Below are 18,412 nucleotides of genomic sequence, written 5' to 3'. Positions count from 1 at the left end.
GTCTTTGTTTTGGAAAATGGCACCTTTACTTTAAATTTGAAATAGATTTTAAAACAATGAGAAGAAACGATTCCTCCCTCTTACGGGGTTCACATTTAAATCTGATGTTAAGGACGAAAGTGTGCACGGACATCTATCACAGGCCTAACTATGGAGAACAACTCGCTCAGCTGCTGTGGTAGTGTTTAGTGTGGACGCAGCTGACAGCCCAACACACAAAGGCACCATCAGCACCACGCACTGTACATGTGCCAACTTTAAAGTGTAAACAGCGCGCAGCTCCCCCCCTTCCCCCCTCTCTCTCTCTGTCTCTGTCTCTCTCTCTCTCTCTCTCTCTCTCTTTGAATGAAATAAAAAAGTCTACAATTTCAGGGATGGTTTTTATTAATTTGACCAGCAAAATGTGCAAATATTCATCCAACCTCTTGGGTTCTCCAGCTGTCACACAAAAGGGCCTACACGTATCTGTAACACAAGTGTCCCAAGGGACTAGTCCAGCATGCAAATTCCAATGATTCACTCAAGTTGAATATACAATATGTACAAGCCTGCAGCTCTGAAACATTGTGGTCACATTCTGAACAGTTTTTTTTTTTCTTCAACACAATGGATCAACGTTACAAATGTAGCCATTTATAAATACATATAACCACGACAAAAAAACTTTTAACAGACGTGAAAATAACAATTTCCAAAGAACAACAATCAATAAGTTAGCATAGGGTCCTATTTTCTCCATGGACATTCTCACAGTTGGGTGGGTGGTGGGTGTTGGGTTGGGGGAGCTGCACAGGCGCCCTTGCCATGGATGCAGGAGGGCGCCGGAGACGCAGACCGTCTCATGAGAAACTGAAGTTGCTGGAGAGCTCTCGGATCCTATTCTCCCGGCTCATTTTTTTCAGTTTCATCCTCCTGTTTTGGAACCAGATTTTGACTTGCCTGTCAGTGAGGTGCACACCGCGGCTGATCTCCAGGCGACGCTCCCGAGTCAAGTACATGTTGAAGAGAAACTCCTTCTCCAGCTCCAGAGTCTGGTGCTTGGTGTAGGGGCAGCGCTTCTTTCGGCCACTCTTTGCTGTGAGCCAATTAGCCGTAGTTTCCACTTTCGCATCTCCTACAATGACAGTGGGAATTACACGTTAGAAGTATTAAGGCAACAGGTGTGAAACAACCATTTTAACTGAAGGGACCTCGAACAAAAAATACAGACGAGAAACATTTAAAATCCAATCCAATCTAAATTTGTAGAGTTGATTAAACACTGGTCTCAAACCATTGGGTATATGTTGGCTGGGCAAAACCTACTTTGTGACCTGGCACCTACCACACAACCATAGATTAGATGGGCGCGTATAATGACTCATTTCTACTACGATTTTACGCACAACCAGAGAGCTCTGTGGATAGCCTCATAAATGCAACTCAGCACTTTACCAGACACTGCTATTTGCTACCGTTTAACAGCCTTAACCACAGCAGCCTGTAGCCAACTGCATCTTCATTATGACATAAAGCAGTCTGCAGGAAATATAGCGAGGCCTGTGTCTTTGACGAGAGGACAAAAGGAAATCAGTGCTGTGCAGGGCAGATGCAACACAGCACACTGGCCTTAAACTACAGTAGATAATTACTAAAACCTGATGATACAATAACAATAATAATTATTAGTGTGCTTTATAGTTATCAAAACGTACTTGTTAAAAATAAATCTGTACGGCCTGGATGAATTATGATGCAAAAGGTCACAGCACAGATTTAAGTAATCTTAAAAAACAGCAATTGCTCTGATCCTCAGCTCTGATTGGTTCAGTCATGTTCAATTTCGCCTCATGCCCAATAAACCAGTAAATATCCCGGGTTAACACACAGCTGTGAGTGGCTGACTAGTTGACCTAAATATTTAACCTGGGTAAGAAAACTTCAACTTATTCTCACGCATTCATTTGTGGTTAGAAATTTGTCCAATTTGACGCGTAAAAATCACATGTGCATGCCCTTTAATTGTATTTATTTTGAATGTAGGCTTTGTCGAGTCTTAACCTTTGACGGTCTTTTCTGGACACTCCACACTGCACGGCTCTGCGGGCTCGGGGGAGGATGAGCCCTCCGAGGAGAGGCGGCTGTCCTCCTCTCTGGCCGGGGCGCAGGGCGCAGGGACAGGCGCCTCCTCGTGGCTCTCCCTCCGCTCGGGCTCCGCGGGCGCAGCCGGCGGAAGGGAGGACTGGCTGTCCAAGCGGGCAGGTCGCTGCAGGGTAAAGTGATTCATGCTTGGCTGGACGTCATGGTAAAGCCTGGAGGACGTGTATGTCTGGGACAGGCGGAAGTAGCCGGGGACCGGCACGGTGCTGCCGGTGACCGGGCATGATGCGGAGGAGTAGGATATGTCATCTACTGTCGCTCCTTTTGGACATTTGTCAGACTCGTAAAGACAATATGCGCCCTCCTCTTTTATCGTCGGGGAGAAGGAACACTGAGCCATGTGCTGGCCGCTGGGTTGATCCACCCGGCAGGATCTCGACGTCTCCAGCCACGTTTCCATCCCCTGAACATACGGAGCAGAAGCGGGGATCACGCTCTGGGTGCTCGGCTCGTTGCGCTTACCGATCCCCGGGAAACAAGAGCCCGCACCGGAGAGTCCATATGAATATTCCGACGCCGGTGGCAGATACACGCCGTTACTCTGGTAATACGAACCGCTGTCGGTTCTCACGTTGATTAAGGAGTCCACGAAAAACGAATTTCCAGCTTGGTTGTTGGGGCATGTCATCGTTGTGGTATAATTTGACGGAGGATGAAGATAGCCCTTTCTGGCTGACATTTCTTGTGCAAAACATTGCTGAATAATTACTGATACTCACGCTTCTCACTGTAGCCTGCAGCCAATTAAAACACCAGGCGAGCACAGACTCCTCCCAGTCCGACCGGGCTGCTCCACTGTGCCATATATTTTGTTTTAGTCTAAGTAAAGAGAAAAGTGTGGTGGGAAAGTGGCGCATCCGAGGGCTTTTAGGGTAAAAATCTCTAAATCTCCTCAGAATCTCCCATTTTGAGCCTCAATCAGCGCCTGTGGAGCCCAGAGCTGCCTTTATCTAAATTTAACATCAGCCTCTGTTTGACAACTCAGTTGCTGAAAGCTGTCCCTAACAATTATGTACAATGCATAGCTTTATGGCCAGTTTTACAGCACTGTAAAAATGAAGGGTTCTGGAGGAGCCTCTGAAAAGCTCTGTCTGCGTCAAAGACCCCAAAAAAGGTCGAAGGACTCTCAACCCTTTCTCGTGCTGCTCTGATGATTATTATTATTTGGTCATTTTAAAGATTCCTCGTGGGCTGTGCAGTTGCAGTGTACACATGTTGTTTCGTCTCGCCACATTGCAAGAATTCCATCTGAGCTCGTCCAGCTTCAGATGGTGGTGGTGTGAGTACTGTGGGTGCACATTCCATGGCTAAGTCCAGTCACCTTTTTTTAACTGCAAAGGCTGTGTTGAGCATTTATGAAGGTGACACGCAGGCACACTGGAGCGAGCGCCTCAGCGGAACAAAGCCCTGGAGCTACATTTTTCTTTCCTCCATGCTCACCAAAGAATTACTCTGTGCAGAAAAAGGAACCTACATTATCTCGCTATTAACGCGTAAGAGAACTATAAGAAATAGTTTCTGATAGTATTCACGCACAATCCAGACACACACATACACAACATAAACACAATCACCCACACAACACAGGCACAAACAAACATAACAGAAACACACACACACACACTTATTCCAAGACATACTAACATAGTCCCCATTCTCTCCAATCAGTTTAATAACAAATAATATTTTTTACGCACGAATAAAACGCTTGGCGTCTGCTTTAATTGCACATTTTAAATTGCAGTATTTTTTTGGGAAAGAAAAAATAAATAATAAAAAAAAGAGATTAAATACGTTATTTTTAAAACTTCTCTCTTTATATAGTTAGTCTTTTTACTTAATTTCTGAGACAACAGTCCTTCACATCTGAGTTGCTGGTAAAGCGAAAGAAAAAATAGAAAAAGTAGTAATCGTGTTTCTGACACAAAACATAAATACAAATAAATAAATGGCTAATTATTGTGTCAAATATTCAAAAGTTATCAAATATAACCTAAATGTAGCATTTGGTACAATTTTATCTTAATTTGAAATAAACACTTGAATAATCTGGTGTGGATTATTTTGTACAAGATCGCCTTGTAAGAGAGTTCAAACGGATAAAAAAGCTTAGGTGGTTTCCTTCATATAAATAAACAAAGAGCAATTAAAAAAAACGTTAGCCTGACCTCTGCAATATTTAAAAAAATAATTAAACTCGGAGACACGCCAGTATACTTCCTTAGGACAATATGGTTAAGAGTTAAAAAGACCTAACAGATTTAGGTCAGCCTGCATGTCTCCAAAGATGGTTTCAGCCTGAAAGACGTCGACTGCCTCCATTTTCCTGTACGTCTGGAGCCAAAGAGTCTAGAAATCAGAGCTACACTTTATGTACTGCCATTTAATATGGCGTCAAACATGCAGCATGTCTGGCTGCAATGGATGATCATTTTCATTAAGCCTATTAGATTATCTGATGTGATGATCTCCAGTGTGTGCGCAATGGGGGGAGCTGCGGTTGTTTTCTATTCCCATCAAAGCTGAGCTTGTATTCCATAAATAATATTTCTTGAAGGAATATTTGGAAGATAAAAAACAAAACTCATGGAATAATTGTCTGGCGTAAAAACAAAGTCTAGCTTTGGCTGGATCCATATCAGCGCGCACGCCTTGGCACTCACAATGAAACACACACACACACACACATGCACGCACATTCAACGAGCTGCATCAAAACATTAAAGTGAACAAATTGTTTATATGGGACAATTCAAAGTTTCTATAATTTCACGTTTACATTGTCTACGTACAATCTAAAGAACATAAAGCCAATTATAAAACGAGCCATAATTTACATTTTAACCCGTATAGAGATGATAAAAGTTAGTGAGCCACAAAGTGCTTGGAGTATAGGCCCGTGTGATCTTATATCTTCGTGTGCGTTAGTCACCCCAGGCCAATAACTTCGGCACAACTGCAACCCGAGAAGCTGCGTTGGATCTGATGCTCAGAAACAGAACGTCTTTTCTTGCACTATTTACTCCTGGCTATTATCTCGCGGTAATGCTGCCATTATATCATAACAGTTGGAAATGAAAAACAGCGTCTCCACTCCAGCGCCTCTCAGATGGAGATGAACAGGGAGAAAGTGGAGAAAGAGACATATACGTCCCTTAAATCGCATTAAAAAGCTCAGCGTGCAGCCATTAAAAAATATATATATATATGATAACATTTCATCGCCTACCTTAGCAATGACATCTTGACGCGTGGTGACATATTTTCGAGCAGCTGAGCCAAACTTCTTTTTTGATATATCTCAATTCACGGCAATGACATTGATCGGAGGAGCGCCTCCCAGTGGGCGAACGGCACGCAGGCCCTGTACGCGCCGCGCCGCACAACACAAATGCAGAATATTCCTACCGCGGTAAGATGCTGCAACAAATGACGCCGGAAAGGTCCGTGAACACAAGCTTTCAATGCTCACAGCCGTTGTTTTTCAGCCCCTTAGTCACAGTTAATAACCTTGGTCTCAGACGCTTTATTGCACTACACTCCAAATGCTCCAGACGAATCCGCGTTTTATGGCCAAGTTACTGGAGCAACTGGGAGGATGTGCAGCAATCAAAGTGGAATTCCTGGGAGCCTCACAGGATGCACGCTATATGGAAGGCATCAGGGCCCTTATTAGCTTATGGCAGGCTATTTAAGCGGTTTTCAGGGGCCTTGTGGTGGACATAAAGCCACCTCAACCGAGATCTTACCCATCATCTTTACGCAGGCGTGCTTCATTGTGCCAAGGTCTCCATGACGTAAATTCATAGTCTGTTTATATAGAATTAAAAGTGGTGTGGTCTCTTAGGTTTAAACTACTCCAGACGATAATACATGATAGTAAATAAAAGGTCATGCAGCTGGTGATGACTGTGATAGTGATCTGGAGTTTGTCAGCTCTTTATGTATTCCAATGTCACTGCCTCAACACAGGCTGGGGCTTTATTGGCTGAAAGGGAATACGCTCTTAAATCCTGACAACAACTTTCCTGGTAGCATACTCACAAATATATTTGCCTGATCTGAAAAGAGTTGTTCGGTTAAAGTCCATATACATTCAAACACGTGTCATGATGCTTTCAGGAAACACTAACAGGCATGATGGGTCCAAAATCAGCATCTGCCCGTCACCCAAGAACTGAATGAAGCCTTTGTAATGGATATCAAATTATAACTGCGCCAGATCTTATTTCCAGTCATCGGGGGGAATAAATAGCATCAGACATACATGTCGTACATCGGATACGAACCACGTGCTGGTGTATAAAACAAAATATGGGATTATGTTTCATTTGCAGGGTTTCTGCGCTTTTGTCAGCGGTTTGCCCTTTTTAAATGAAGCTGGACATTAATCCGACCTTACGGCCCCAGAGCTGAACAAAGCGCTGGCACTGAAGGTCCGAGCGCAGATGTTGAATTTCTGACTTAAAAATGTGTGAAATCAATTAACTGGGATCAGATTATTTTAACTCAACTCATTCTCTAACTATGCGAGCGTCATTTCATGGGGGCACAGTTTGATCAGCGCCAGTGATGCCAGGTGGGCTCTGTGGAGGAATTCCATGACACAGAAAACACTTTCCAGTTAACCCGAGATGTATTTGTACAATAAAGTTAAAAAGATTAAGAGAGAGAGAGAGAGGGGAAACACGAACAATAATGCCATGTCAATGCTTTTGGCCACAAAAGTTGTGCGTATGGGTGCGTAAAATTGAGAAAGTTTAATTTAAAAGAGGTTAGAAAAACGTATTTGCTGAAAATACAGTACAGTACATGTGTACACTGGGGACAATTAAGTTTCATTTCAAGGAGAAAAACATTTTTTTGAAAATGCAGTACGCTAACACCCGTCTGTTTAAAAAGCCTAGTATAGGCGAAAGTAAATTCAGACACAACTGGTTTCCGCGTAAAAACTCCAAATACGCAAACACGTAACTTTAAAATCTGGAAATATAATAGTCCCCAAATATAATAATAATAATAATAATAATAATATTAATTATAATAATAAGAGAGGCAAATGGGTTTAATGACAAAAAGGGTGTAAATAGAATTCATTATGAAGTCTGGTACATTAAAAAACTCGCCACCTTTGTCCTGGTAAAGATGTAGATGTGAAGTCTACATGATGGGGAGCATTGTTCATGGCTGCGAGCCAGTGTCACTGTCTTTGTTCAGTTTGTTTTTTATAGCAAGGGGTTCGTGGTGTAGTACTGTAAACGGTCCCTGCTTAGTTTCTTCTCCTTCATCCTCCTGTTCTGAAACCAGATTTTCACCTGGCGATCTGTGAGATTGAGCATCCGCGAGAGCTGCAGCCGCTTCTCCTTGTTGATGTAAACGCTGAAGAAGAATTCCCTCTCCAGTTCCCTGATCTGATACTTGGAGTAAGGACACCTCTTCTTGCGCGTCCTCTGGCCACCTGGAACACAACAAAAGGCCAAAGGTCACACTCACACGTATCCTATCGCACATATTGTATAAGGCACATGGCAACAGACGTGGAAAGGCTAAGTCTATTTCTTGCACTGGAGCAGGAGCAGTTGTGAATCGTTGGAGTTCAAGTGTCTCCATCCTCTCAGGCCTCTTGTAAACAAAGACTGGACTTGATAGTGGAACACGTTGGGCATGAGGGATTGCGTGTCGGAAGTTGTGAAAAAGCACTAGAAATCTGTAAATCCACACTGGCTGGTTTTATAAGAGTGAGGGCGTGGGCCTAAAACCCAAACCCACTGGAGTATCATGTATCTGATAGTATGCTTTTATTGTGCGCTTTTGCTTTCACTGTGCGTAAACAACCTGTGTTGGTGTTAGTTTGGTGTTAGTGAAGCAAATTCGTACATGCATGGGGGAGTAGTTGTGGGATAAGATTTAATCCAACCAGTGATTCCGTAAATATTTTTGTTTAAATAAGGAGCAATGTATAAATCTGTCCAAGAGTCAGACTAAAATACCACAGCAGCCCACTTCAGTCAGCAAACAGTAACAATAAACATAAAGATGATGAGCAAATTCATTCTAATCGCAGTGACACTAATGTGGGGGGGTTAGGGGGCACCTGGGGTGTTTGGATTGTTATTTCAGCAGTATATGGAGACAACAACTATTTAGCATATTAATACACTTTTACAGGTTATTAAAACAAGACTATTCATGCACGACAACAGGGCAAAACGTGGAGATCCTGTTTAAAATCCTGGAGGACAAGCTTAACGCCAAAGTCTTCACGGCCAATTTCAATCCCAAGCACGTGATCTTGTCGTTTATAACATAGTTTTGTTATAGGGTAAATCTACAGGCCCTCCATAAACCTTACGTGCATATAAAACAGCGTATAAAACGCTTTTAAGAGCAACGCGTTAGATTTTTCTCCTCGTTGCAATAAGCGCGTCTACTCACTGCTGCCTTTGCTCTGCTTCTCCTCGCTGTGGCCGGGGGACGACTTGGGGCTGCAGCTCTCCGCCGTGTCCGAGCCTGCGTGCGCCGGCGCGGGGCTCGCTTTGGCCGCGTGTCTGTCCGCGTCCGTCGCCTGTGCTGTCGGTGTTGTGCTGCTCTCCGCGCCCCCGTAGGCCGTGTCGAAGAACTGGTCGAACGCCTGCGGCAGGACGCCGTTCCTGCCGACGCTGCCGTGGAAGCCCGGCGCCGGGTTGGAGAAGCTGGGGTGGCTGGCGCTGGAGCCGCCTTTCACCAGAATCTCTCCCCCACGTGAGGTCGGGCTTGTCCAGCCGTCCCTGTGCATGATATCCTCCGTGTAGCAGTGTGACAGGCTCCCCCTGCCGTGGTGCCATTTACTGGAAGAATCAATGCCATAGTCTCTGAAAGCCACATCTCTGACGGACGGGACCTGTGGCAGCGCTGAGGACTGGTGGTAGGAGTATGTCATGGGGCAAGAGGACTGGCTCTGGGTTAAATAATGAGGGAGACCCGAGAAGTCTGCTCCGGGGACGTAGTAAGTGCAGCTCGGTAAATACATACTAGAGCCAGAGATCCGCTCATCAAAATCCATATTCTGCCTTTGGAAACGTCCTAAAATAATCCTCGCATTGTTCCTGCGCGGCGCTGCGCTCCAGTCACTTTGAGGCAGACTGCTGGAGCAGAAATCCTTAGACTTACAAGCTGACGTGGGGATCCATCTCTATCCATTCCTGAGGGCCAAAGCCATGTGACCACTGGCACAAAATGACAGATAGCCTACGCCTCAACGTGTAGGCTATATGAGTCAATGAGTTTATGAAGAAGACCTTTGGCTGCACGGGGAAGGAAAAATACCGAGAGGGAAATTTGCATCTTTGCAAATTGGGCAATTTTGATGGAGCTAAAATCTTAAGCGCGGGCTCTTCGATCACAATATGATTGGTAGGGCTACTTGTGGCTGTGTGTACACTGTTGTTGTTGAATTAACACATCACAGAGGAGAAGGTAACAGATAATTACAAACGATTTCATGCGTAAAGTTTCAAGATTTAAGTTTGTAAACCTAACCCTCACCTTAACCCCAACCTTAACCTTTACGCAGAGAATACTTTAGAGGGTGAGGATCACATTTGCATGTATGCGTGCATGAGGTAGACTATGCATGTACGACTTGATCCTTGCAGCACTAATGGCAACAATGGGGAATTTGCTGCATTTGATAGGACAAGGAAATCTGCACCGGAACGTGCGTCAATTATGCGTCAATTACTATTGAAAGCTATTTTACTGATAATATCATTTTTTTGGTTATTTGATCATCGAGCCCATGCATGCACGAATTCCTATAACCTCTGTTTGTGAATCTAATACTGCTCCACTGGCTATTTATAGAGCAATTGAGTCGACAAGTGGCGGAGCGATGTGAGTCATGCTGCACTTTTACCAGGAATCACTCCAGTGTGGCACAGGGAGACAAAGAGACAATAGCCTGTAGAGACAGGCCTGGTTGTTTCTCTCTCCCCCCCCTCTCTCTCTCCCCTTGTATGGCTGCTTCATGCCTATTTATGCGGAGCAACATTCTTATAATCACAATTAAAACATGTATGCATATATGGAAGGATATGCATGTATGTTTTCATGCATACAGCCTTAGGCTCTGTTGACAAATGCGCCATATCTGCAGAATTACGTTCAACTGCAGGCTGGTTTTCTCTTGTTTGTGTGCGTCAAAGTTGATGTTAAAACTGTCTGTGTGTTTATTCACCACGTGTTGGTAATCGTGCACAATGTGCTCACTGCACAGAGGATTCATGCGCCAAAATAAAACGTTGGAATACAAAGAAGGTGACGGGCCAGAGAGCTTGAGTGAAGTTCACATGAGGGCAATCAGCTGATATACACGCAGTCACGGCAGAGCACGCGTTTAATGTTTAATGTAAACACACAGATGTTGTTTATAGACCATGAATATTGAAAGTCATTTGCTCCGATCCTTACATCGCCTGTTCCCTCTTTTGCAACGCCCAATATAAACCGTTGGACACGGGCTGTTTCCCCACACTCCAATCCATTTTCATTAGTCAGCGCTGCTGAGTGGAAGTGGGCACATGTGTCACGTAACACTTGATCCGGCTGCATGGAGCCACTCTTTTTTTTAAAAATTCAGTCCAAATTCACGTTTCCTGCATCAAAGACTGTGAATTTGTCATGTGCAGGGAAGCATTAGGAGGCTCTAATATTTCACTCATGTCCAGGTGCTTTGCTGCTCCACTTCCACTCACCGACTGTGTGTTATTACCATGTGGGGCTGTTATTCACTTGGTGATTAGAATTGTCTTACATAATAAATGTGAAGGTATTTTTATTATAATTATCCTGTGGTGGTGTTCAGCCGCTCATGGGCCGCCTCAGTATTTAGGCCCGAGACTGGAGGAGTGGCCCAGTTGGTCACTTTAAACCTCCTTCCTTCTGCAGCTCGGTCTTCAACAGGCTTTGGCCAATAACTATAAAAAAAATACAAAATAAAAACTGAGCCAATAAATGTCCATTGGTGCACTAAAGTAAGAGTAACGAATTGGCTATGAAGAAAAAATGAAAAAGCTGGTAAACCTTGACCTCTGGTAAATTATCTAGTGAAAACAAAAAGATTTTCAAATAAATAAATGGAATTTAAGCAAATATGCTAAATAGATTTCCAGGTGCCATTTCTTTTCTACATTTCTTAAATTAATTCCTGGAAAATCCAGAGTTGCTGATCGCTTGTGAGTCGTCCTAAAAGGTTCAGATGCAATATAGTTGGAAATGTGACATTTTAAAAAATCTTGAGGCAAAAGATTTCTGAAAATAATTCCTATGTGACGTTTATAAATAAGCTGGAAGTGTAAAATTGATTTAGATCCAACCCACGTGTCTGGTGTGGCTTATTCTAACGGGATTTAAATATCAAAACAGTTTTCTTGGTAAATTCTCTGTCCACACTTCTGCAGGATTGTGGTTTAGTTTAACAGCCTGAAAATCGGTGTCCTGCTTTCTCTTGATCCCTGAGTTTAATTGACGAGAAGCTATTTTCTAATATTGAACTAAAAGATTCAGAGTTTAGAGGCCAGTCTGTGAAGTTTCTGCAGAATAATTTATAGGCATAGGTTAGTAGTATTTACAAGTAGTATTTAGTTTGATCTCAGTTACTCATGTAGAGGGACATTTTTATTTAAATGTATAACTGTCTTGGAATTAAAGAAGGTGTTAATCAGTAAAACTGTTCCAGTAGGTTTGAATTATGTGTTTTGAATTTTGAGTTTCTGGGACTGAGACTGTATTTGTCTCCCTGGGGCCTTTAAAGTGCTGAGGAGGAAACCAAACAGCAGCATATTTTCAAATCTCTTCATTTTTATAATATTCATGATGATTTGGAGGTGTTAATAAAGATATTTCAAACTGATTTATCACTTCAAATAAAGATTCCTGTTTGAGGATTGCGAGGAGTTTAAGTTAATGAGAGTTTAGCATGAAAAATAAAACACGCAAAACGATATTGAGATGATATGAGTTTAAAGATGAAACAAAAAATGTTCCCCTGTTTTTTCCATTTTGGACTTTTGATTCGTTTTTCCCATGAAATCGTCTTTTTGGAACTTGTCAGGCTTCGGCCACACTTGGTCTCATTATATTTAAAGGAAACTATAGTGAAATATGATAGAAAAATGAATTCAGTTTGAACATACAGCAGATAATGTTGTAGATGTGAAGAGGAAGAGGACAGAGGAGGAGGAGGGAGCAGAAAAAGATGGTTGGTAGCTGCAGTCTGACAGCACCTGGGGTGGTGAGGGGGGGGGGGTCTCCGGATGCAGGGTGCTATTTGGGGGGGGGGGGGGGGGGGGGGGGGGGGTTATAGCTGAAGCTGCAGTAAAAAGGAACAACTTAAAAAGCTTAATAAAACTTTCTCTGCGCGTGATCCCGATGCCAGCGGATTTGAAGTTTAGCCTTTTTGTTTAATTGTGGACACTGAACGGGATTTGTCTCATTTTTATTTTCAATTATATTAGATTTTTCAATAGAGATTTTTCCTACTTAATTGTCTGAAGTTCATTGCAACATAACAACCCCCCAAACATATAAGTAAAAAGATTTTAAAGGATATATATAATGGTCATTTTTTTCAAGTGGACTAAATCAAAGTTTATTTCTCATTCTTCTGGTGCAGCCTTTTATGTCTTTGTGACTGTGTGAATTTTATTGGCTCCAATTTCCTCCACGGCAAATGGGAACTTTTAAATTCAAAGTCAGGGTCCATTTTTCAATTTTTACTGTTTTTACACACAGGTTTTGATCTGCAGTTTATATCATGTTATTATTCTTATACTTACTGATTCACACACTTTAGGCCCTGCAGCCTTTATACGGGACCTTTTCTGGAGTGAGCTGCATTAACGCGTTGAGCTGTTAGAGGGAGCAGTGGCACAGGGGAAGAGAGGAGAGCCACCCCTGCACAGGATCCACAGAGGAACGTCTCTGAGTCCATCTCCACCACGGTTCAACAAGGTGGAAGAATATTTATAAACCAGAAACTCCCTAAACAAAAGTGGTCAACAAAGCAGCACACATGGTCAGAAAATATCCACAAATGATAAACCTGTGGTCATCCAGCCATTAGATCCAGTCTATCAGCAGCCAGGCCTCTAAGTGCAACGATAAACTTGCTATTGTTGGTGGAATCACCCTGTTTGTACTCTGCTGCCTCGTTATCTGGAACTAAAGCTTCTTTTCATGGCACAAACTGACCAATCAAATACAGACGAACTACAGAACCCTGCAGGTCATACGGTTTGACACCAGCACAGTTCAGAGGTCTATTGTCTATATCCATATTAAATATAAATCAGTAATCCTGTGAACGAATATAGCCTGTTCACTGATGTCGATTAGTTTAGCTTACTGTAAATGGCATAGGATTCTGTGAACTATGTTAACACCGTTATTTAATTTTACAGTTTATCACTGTATGTAGCAGGATGAATATCAATACAGTGAAATATAGAAAAAGATCTGTGCGGTTGGGTTGTTTGGTTTGTTTGGATAACGTGTCAGTCTCTTCTGTTGCAAACTGAAATAAACAATTTGTTCCTGAACACAACACGAAACTCATCATGAAAAGAGACACGTCGTGTAATGGATTTACTCAAAGAGAACACACTGCGCCTTTTATAATTTCATATTTCACTTCTCCGTTTTAAGTAGTAATGAAACAATATGCTCATTAACTGTGAAGAAGGATTTTTCGATTTTGGAAACGACAATTTCGAATTCCACTTGATAAAAGAATTAGAAGAATACTGTTGGCCCATGAGTCCATTAGTTTAGCTTTGTCATTTCACATGTGTTTTAAGATATGAAGCACGGATGAAACAAAAATGAAAATGAGATAATTCGATAAAAAGTATTTCATTCTCATTTTCAACATATCACGATTATGTTTGTATTAAAACATTGATTCAATTAAAACCGTTTGTAACATATATGTCATAAAAGATATATGACTTAATACAATAAATATGACATTAAATACATTTGAGGTGATAGTTACAACGACAATTATAATTATTAGATCAACAATAACAACAATAAAAGTCGTTGTAACTTTCCCGGCTTTATCTACTTTTGTCAAATACATAATTACTATAGTACCACTATTTTTTGGTAGGTGTAATAATATACAAAGGCATCATTATTAATGACGAAATAAGATTTTGAATTCTTACATTAGCAGCAAACTGTTAATATTGGTGTGATTTAATTTATTTGCAATAGGTTAAGTCTAAGAAGTAAGATGCACTGACTATGAAGTTTCCGGACAGAAGCTGTGCTGTCAGGGCTTCACCACTAGATGGAGACATGAACTCTCAGAGGCGCAGGCTCCTAAAGGCCTCAACTCACCATCAGCAGCTCAGACAATTTCCACTGTGACCATTTGAAAATTGACCATGACAAGAAGTGATGAAGCGATAAATCTGACCCTCTAAGATCGAGCACTCGTGTTCGTTTTGGACTCAACAGGATGAATGAAAATGACAAGCTCACAACGCGTCTCTCAAACATTTATTGTGAAAAACTTTGGCTATTGCAGTAAAAAAAAAAGAAGGTAGAATAGATAGTTGGAGTGAGATAGTATTTACATGTTTAAATATGCGCACTGTTTCAATACTTTTTAACGAGGAATCATCCTGGACTGACAGAGAGGAGGTCAGTCTGTTGACAGGCGAGTTATTCAGAATAAATAACCGGTGTTCAGAAACAAGACGTGACGGGGACGAGGTTTTGGGTAAAATATTGAAATTCTCAGACTGTTTGATCAATTTTAAACAAACACCCTCTGAGGAACAGATAAACTGAACGAATGACATAAAGTGATTGTTTAAAAAGCACATCTGTCTAAGCTTTTAAATTGTTTCAAATTGTGAAATTAAGTTTTTCTTAAAACTTAATTGTGTATCCACAAATAAATGCTGTAAGTGAGTTGTTTTTACGCCTTCTCTTTAGTTGGAACGAATGCGTAAAATATCAATTTACAGATTCATTCGTTTGGTTATTGATAAATCAGCCATTTGTTAAACTTGGACCGTTTCTTCTGTCATGATCACAGACAGATATTCCTTTTCTTTTTCTTGGACATTGGATTAATGTGTAAAAAATGAAAATTAGAACTGATTCTAGATATTCTCTACACTTCTTAATGTTCTGTTAGATTAGGGCGGGTGTCTCTCTGGGTGTCTCTGGCCTTCAAACCCAAATCTCGTGTCATTTGCTGAATGTTTTCAGGAGATCACACATCCCTCGCAGAGTCGCCTTGGCCAACATGTAGCAAACCATTTCCGATCCTCTGTCAACAGGCCGCATCGACTGGTTCCAATTAAAACGTGAGGAAGTAAAGGAGTGGGTCAAAAAAAAAAACCGGAGCCACAGTGGCGTCAAAGAAAACCTTCATATGTAATAAATTATAGCACAGTTTTTTGGGGGGGAGTGGAGGAAAAGCGCATCCATGTCCGCATGTCACCTCCTGATCAGTATCTCCACAGCTAACTGGAGCTCTTGAATTTATGAACGACCTTCTTCTCCTTTACGCGCCTGTTCTGAAACCAGATTGTCACTTGTCTCTCTGTCAGGTTCGTCTGCGCGGATATCCTTCTCCTTTTGTCCTTGGTGATGAATTTATTGGTGGTGTACTCCCTCTCCAGTTCTTTCAGCTGCACCTTGGTGTATGGCACACGCTTCTTCCTCCCACGGCGGGCAGAGCTGTCTCCAGCAGATATCGATTCTGAGGAGGGGAAGAAAAATGCAAGGTCATATTTCAATCTGCTCGACTGCAACAGAGAGAACACGATTTTAATAAGCATTCTTTTTTAATCATTACTTAGAATTTCTGCATTGTATTATTTATTCTTATGTGCGTAAAGCAGTGGAATTTACAGATTTGACATCGAACATATTTCAAATTCAAATTTCTACACTTTATTTGCACATTTCCTCGACCAATGCTTGTTAATGATAGTGAAATAATTTAAACATACCTTGTAACGAGGATTTCCACAGAGGATTTGGCTGTGGCTGCTCCTTGGTGCAGTAAACTTGACCACTCCAGCCATTGGTGATGGCCCATGGCTGGTAGGGCTCCATGGGCAGCAGGGGCTCGTGTCTTGGCTCAGATGGCGCACTGAGCGCCGGCACGACAGGCACATCCAAGTAGCTTGGCTGGTAGGGACCAGAGGAGTAGCCCTGGTAAAAAGCAAATTCTTTCGCCCTGCTCGAAAACTCCTCACCGGCGACAGAGGAGTCCATGTATTTATCGCCATAGCCAGAGGGCTGCGCGCACGCCTTGACGCTGCCGTGTGACATCCTACATGGATAACTGTAACTGCTGCCAAAATATCCATAGGGCAGAGACGCGTTGGGTGAACTCTGAGTGGCAGAACAGGGGCTACACTGTTTGCCCGGCTCCCCCATGCCAGAGACTGGCACCTCACTCGCAGCGTAAGTGGTGCTGGGAGCCAGCGAGGTCGGATGCGCTAACAAGTTCCTGCACTGGTTCGCAGCGAAATTGCCTCCAGTAAATCCCTCCATATTCTTGCTTCTCTCGTCCAGGCCGTTGTCGTAGAGGAACATCACCGGGTCAATCCAGTGCGAGTGGAGGAGCAATGAGGCGGTCATAGCATGCCCTACATCGAGACGACCAACTCTTTTTCAAAATCCCCTCGACTGAGCTGAGACAGGGACTCGGGCAGAGTAACGATACCAACACGCCTGAGTACATCAAGATCGCGAGGTTATTGGCCAGGGTCGAGCACGTGATATGCAAAGGAGATGATAAACGTCTAGACATCAGATAGAGCGGATCAGGCTGTGAGTGTTTGTGGAGACGCTGCACATCAGCATATCCACGTTTTTTTTACGCACATAAGCCCTGGATGTATTTTTTTTCTCCAATCTCAAATTGAACTGTTCATCTGAATTCTGAACACAGTGAAGCTGAGATGTCGAGACACATCCCATCGATCAAACAGTGGAACTAGAGCAGCCTTACATGAAGAATTGTGTAATAGGTATAGCGTGAGAAAAACTGTAAGTGATATATGTATATTATTTCCCGTCGGAACTGATGCACAATTACGCGTGCCATGACAGTTACGCGTGCCATGACAGTTACGCACACTTTAAGGATAAAGCAAAGGGGATTTAACATATTTTGATTGGAAAAGATTTTTGGTTTACATCTTAAGATTTATCTTTTATGCGCATTCAGTCCAAATTGTACAGTTTGACATAATTGGACACCATATCTTTATATAATCTGAGCTGACTGGATTCGAGCGATGCTTTTACGCCCAAAGATTTCACAGACGCATTTTAAAGAAAATAACAATGCATCTCTCCTGTAAATAAAAAAAAAAGCATAATATATCAAATTAAAACATTTCATCATCCTCACATTTGGCACGGTGATATGTCGTTGTAAACTCCAATTCAGCGTCCACAAAAAAATATCCAAAGCTTCCACATTTGGCTGCACTCTTCCTCGTGCAGCTTTGGACGCGGCTGGAGGCCAAGGTCAAGTTGAAAGTTGCAGTCTGGCCAAATAAGCACCTCAGGCCAGGAAGAACAGAGAGGAAACACCGCTGAGAGCCGGAGAGGAGACTTAATCGACAGGATGTGCTCGTTTGTGACGAGGAACTTCAACGTTGTTTATTCTTTCTTTATTTCCTTTAAATCTGACTTTGGCAAGAAGATCTTCAGGCAGTAAATAGTCAAAAACCCGACCTCAGAATGGATTCATTTGTTTCGTCTTACAAAGTTAAACAAGTGACTCAAATTGGAAAATAAAGCAGACATCTCCATATCTGTACATAAGTGGACTCTTGTTTTCCCGACGCACAGTTTGGACAACGCATTGTTCGGCCATTATAAGGCACTAACACGTTTAGTAGACCGTGCGGGGTTGATATTATTATGAAAGAAATAAGTTTTAATTTTCACACCTTTCTTCTTTCATTTATATATTTTTTTACATTTCCCATTTTTTGACTTGAGGCCACAGACGCAGCGGAATGTTTACGCACCTAAATGTGAGCGCTTTTTATTTTTTAATAGAGTTTTCCCACCTTTTGGGGCAGTAAATCTTTATGGCCCAAGTTCATAGCTTGTGGGCAAGACTGAGTGAGTAGTGGTCTGCACTCCAGGCGAAAAAAAAAAGTCCTGAATGTTTTATATGTAACTGGATAAGTCCAAGTCTGATTTCTTTCTTGTTTGGTTGGTTGCGTTGTCCTGAGCGGAGCGG

The 18,412-nt window shown here is 42.3% G+C and overlaps 3 protein-coding genes across 3 annotated transcripts; all 3 read right to left on the bottom strand.

Moving 5' to 3' along the window:
* Window positions 1-381: 381 nt before the first annotated feature.
* On the bottom strand, window positions 382-2,818 carry hoxa10b (homeobox A10b). The gene is made up of 2 exons (XM_034610221.1): window positions 2,041-2,818; window positions 382-1,114 (listed from the first exon to the last, which is right to left on the bottom strand). The coding sequence occupies exons 1-2, from the start codon at window positions 2,816-2,818 to the stop codon at window positions 840-842; spliced, it is 1,053 nt and encodes a 350-aa protein (XP_034466112.1). The 3' UTR covers window positions 382-839.
* Window positions 2,819-7,291: 4,473 nt separating this feature from the next.
* hoxa11b (homeobox A11b) lies at window positions 7,292-9,520 on the bottom strand. Its single transcript, XM_034610225.1, has 2 exons — window positions 8,575-9,520; window positions 7,292-7,597 (listed from the first exon to the last, which is right to left on the bottom strand). Exons 1-2 carry the CDS (start codon window positions 9,179-9,181, stop codon window positions 7,365-7,367), a joined length of 840 nt encoding a protein of 279 aa, XP_034466116.1. The 5' UTR covers window positions 9,182-9,520; the 3' UTR covers window positions 7,292-7,364.
* A 5,162-nt stretch (window positions 9,521-14,682) lies between these two features.
* On the bottom strand, window positions 14,683-17,115 carry hoxa13b (homeobox A13b). The gene is made up of 2 exons (XM_034610236.1): window positions 16,160-17,115; window positions 14,683-15,936 (listed from the first exon to the last, which is right to left on the bottom strand). The coding sequence occupies exons 1-2, from the start codon at window positions 16,786-16,788 to the stop codon at window positions 15,660-15,662; spliced, it is 906 nt and encodes a 301-aa protein (XP_034466127.1). The 5' UTR covers window positions 16,789-17,115; the 3' UTR covers window positions 14,683-15,659.
* Window positions 17,116-18,412: the final 1,297 nt, after the last annotated feature.

The sequence above is a fragment of the Hippoglossus hippoglossus genome, chromosome 16 (assembly GCF_009819705.1).
Source record: "Hippoglossus hippoglossus isolate fHipHip1 chromosome 16, fHipHip1.pri, whole genome shotgun sequence".
In the NCBI taxonomy this organism is placed as follows: Eukaryota; Metazoa; Chordata; class Actinopteri; order Pleuronectiformes; family Pleuronectidae; genus Hippoglossus; species Hippoglossus hippoglossus.
Note: the sequence above shows the minus strand (reverse complement) of the source record. Positions and strands in the feature narration are given on the sequence as shown.

What these genes read in the sequence shown, in the direction of transcription:
- hoxa10b (XM_034610221.1), bottom strand. Translation starts at nt 2,818, where the DNA reads ATGTCAGCCAGAAAGGGCTATCTTCATCCTCCGTCAAATTATACCACA. An exon ending in TCCAGAAAAGACCGTCAAAG is followed by an intron (nt 1,115 to 2,040) that starts GTTAAGACTCGA and finishes CTGTCATTGTAG; the next exon opens with GAGATGCGAAAGTGGAAACT.
- hoxa11b (XM_034610225.1), bottom strand. Translation starts at nt 9,181, where the DNA reads ATGGATTTTGATGAGCGGATCTCTGGCTCTAGTATGTATTTACCGAGC. An exon ending in GAAGCAGAGCAAAGGCAGCA is followed by an intron (nt 7,598 to 8,574) that starts GTGAGTAGACGC and finishes GTTGTGTTCCAG; the next exon opens with GTGGCCAGAGGACGCGCAAG.
- hoxa13b (XM_034610236.1), bottom strand. Translation starts at nt 16,788, where the DNA reads ATGACCGCCTCATTGCTCCTCCACTCGCACTGGATTGACCCGGTGATG. An exon ending in AATCCTCTGTGGAAATCCTC is followed by an intron (nt 15,937 to 16,159) that starts GTTACAAGGTAT and finishes GCAGTCGAGCAG; the next exon opens with ATTGAAATATGACCTTGCAT.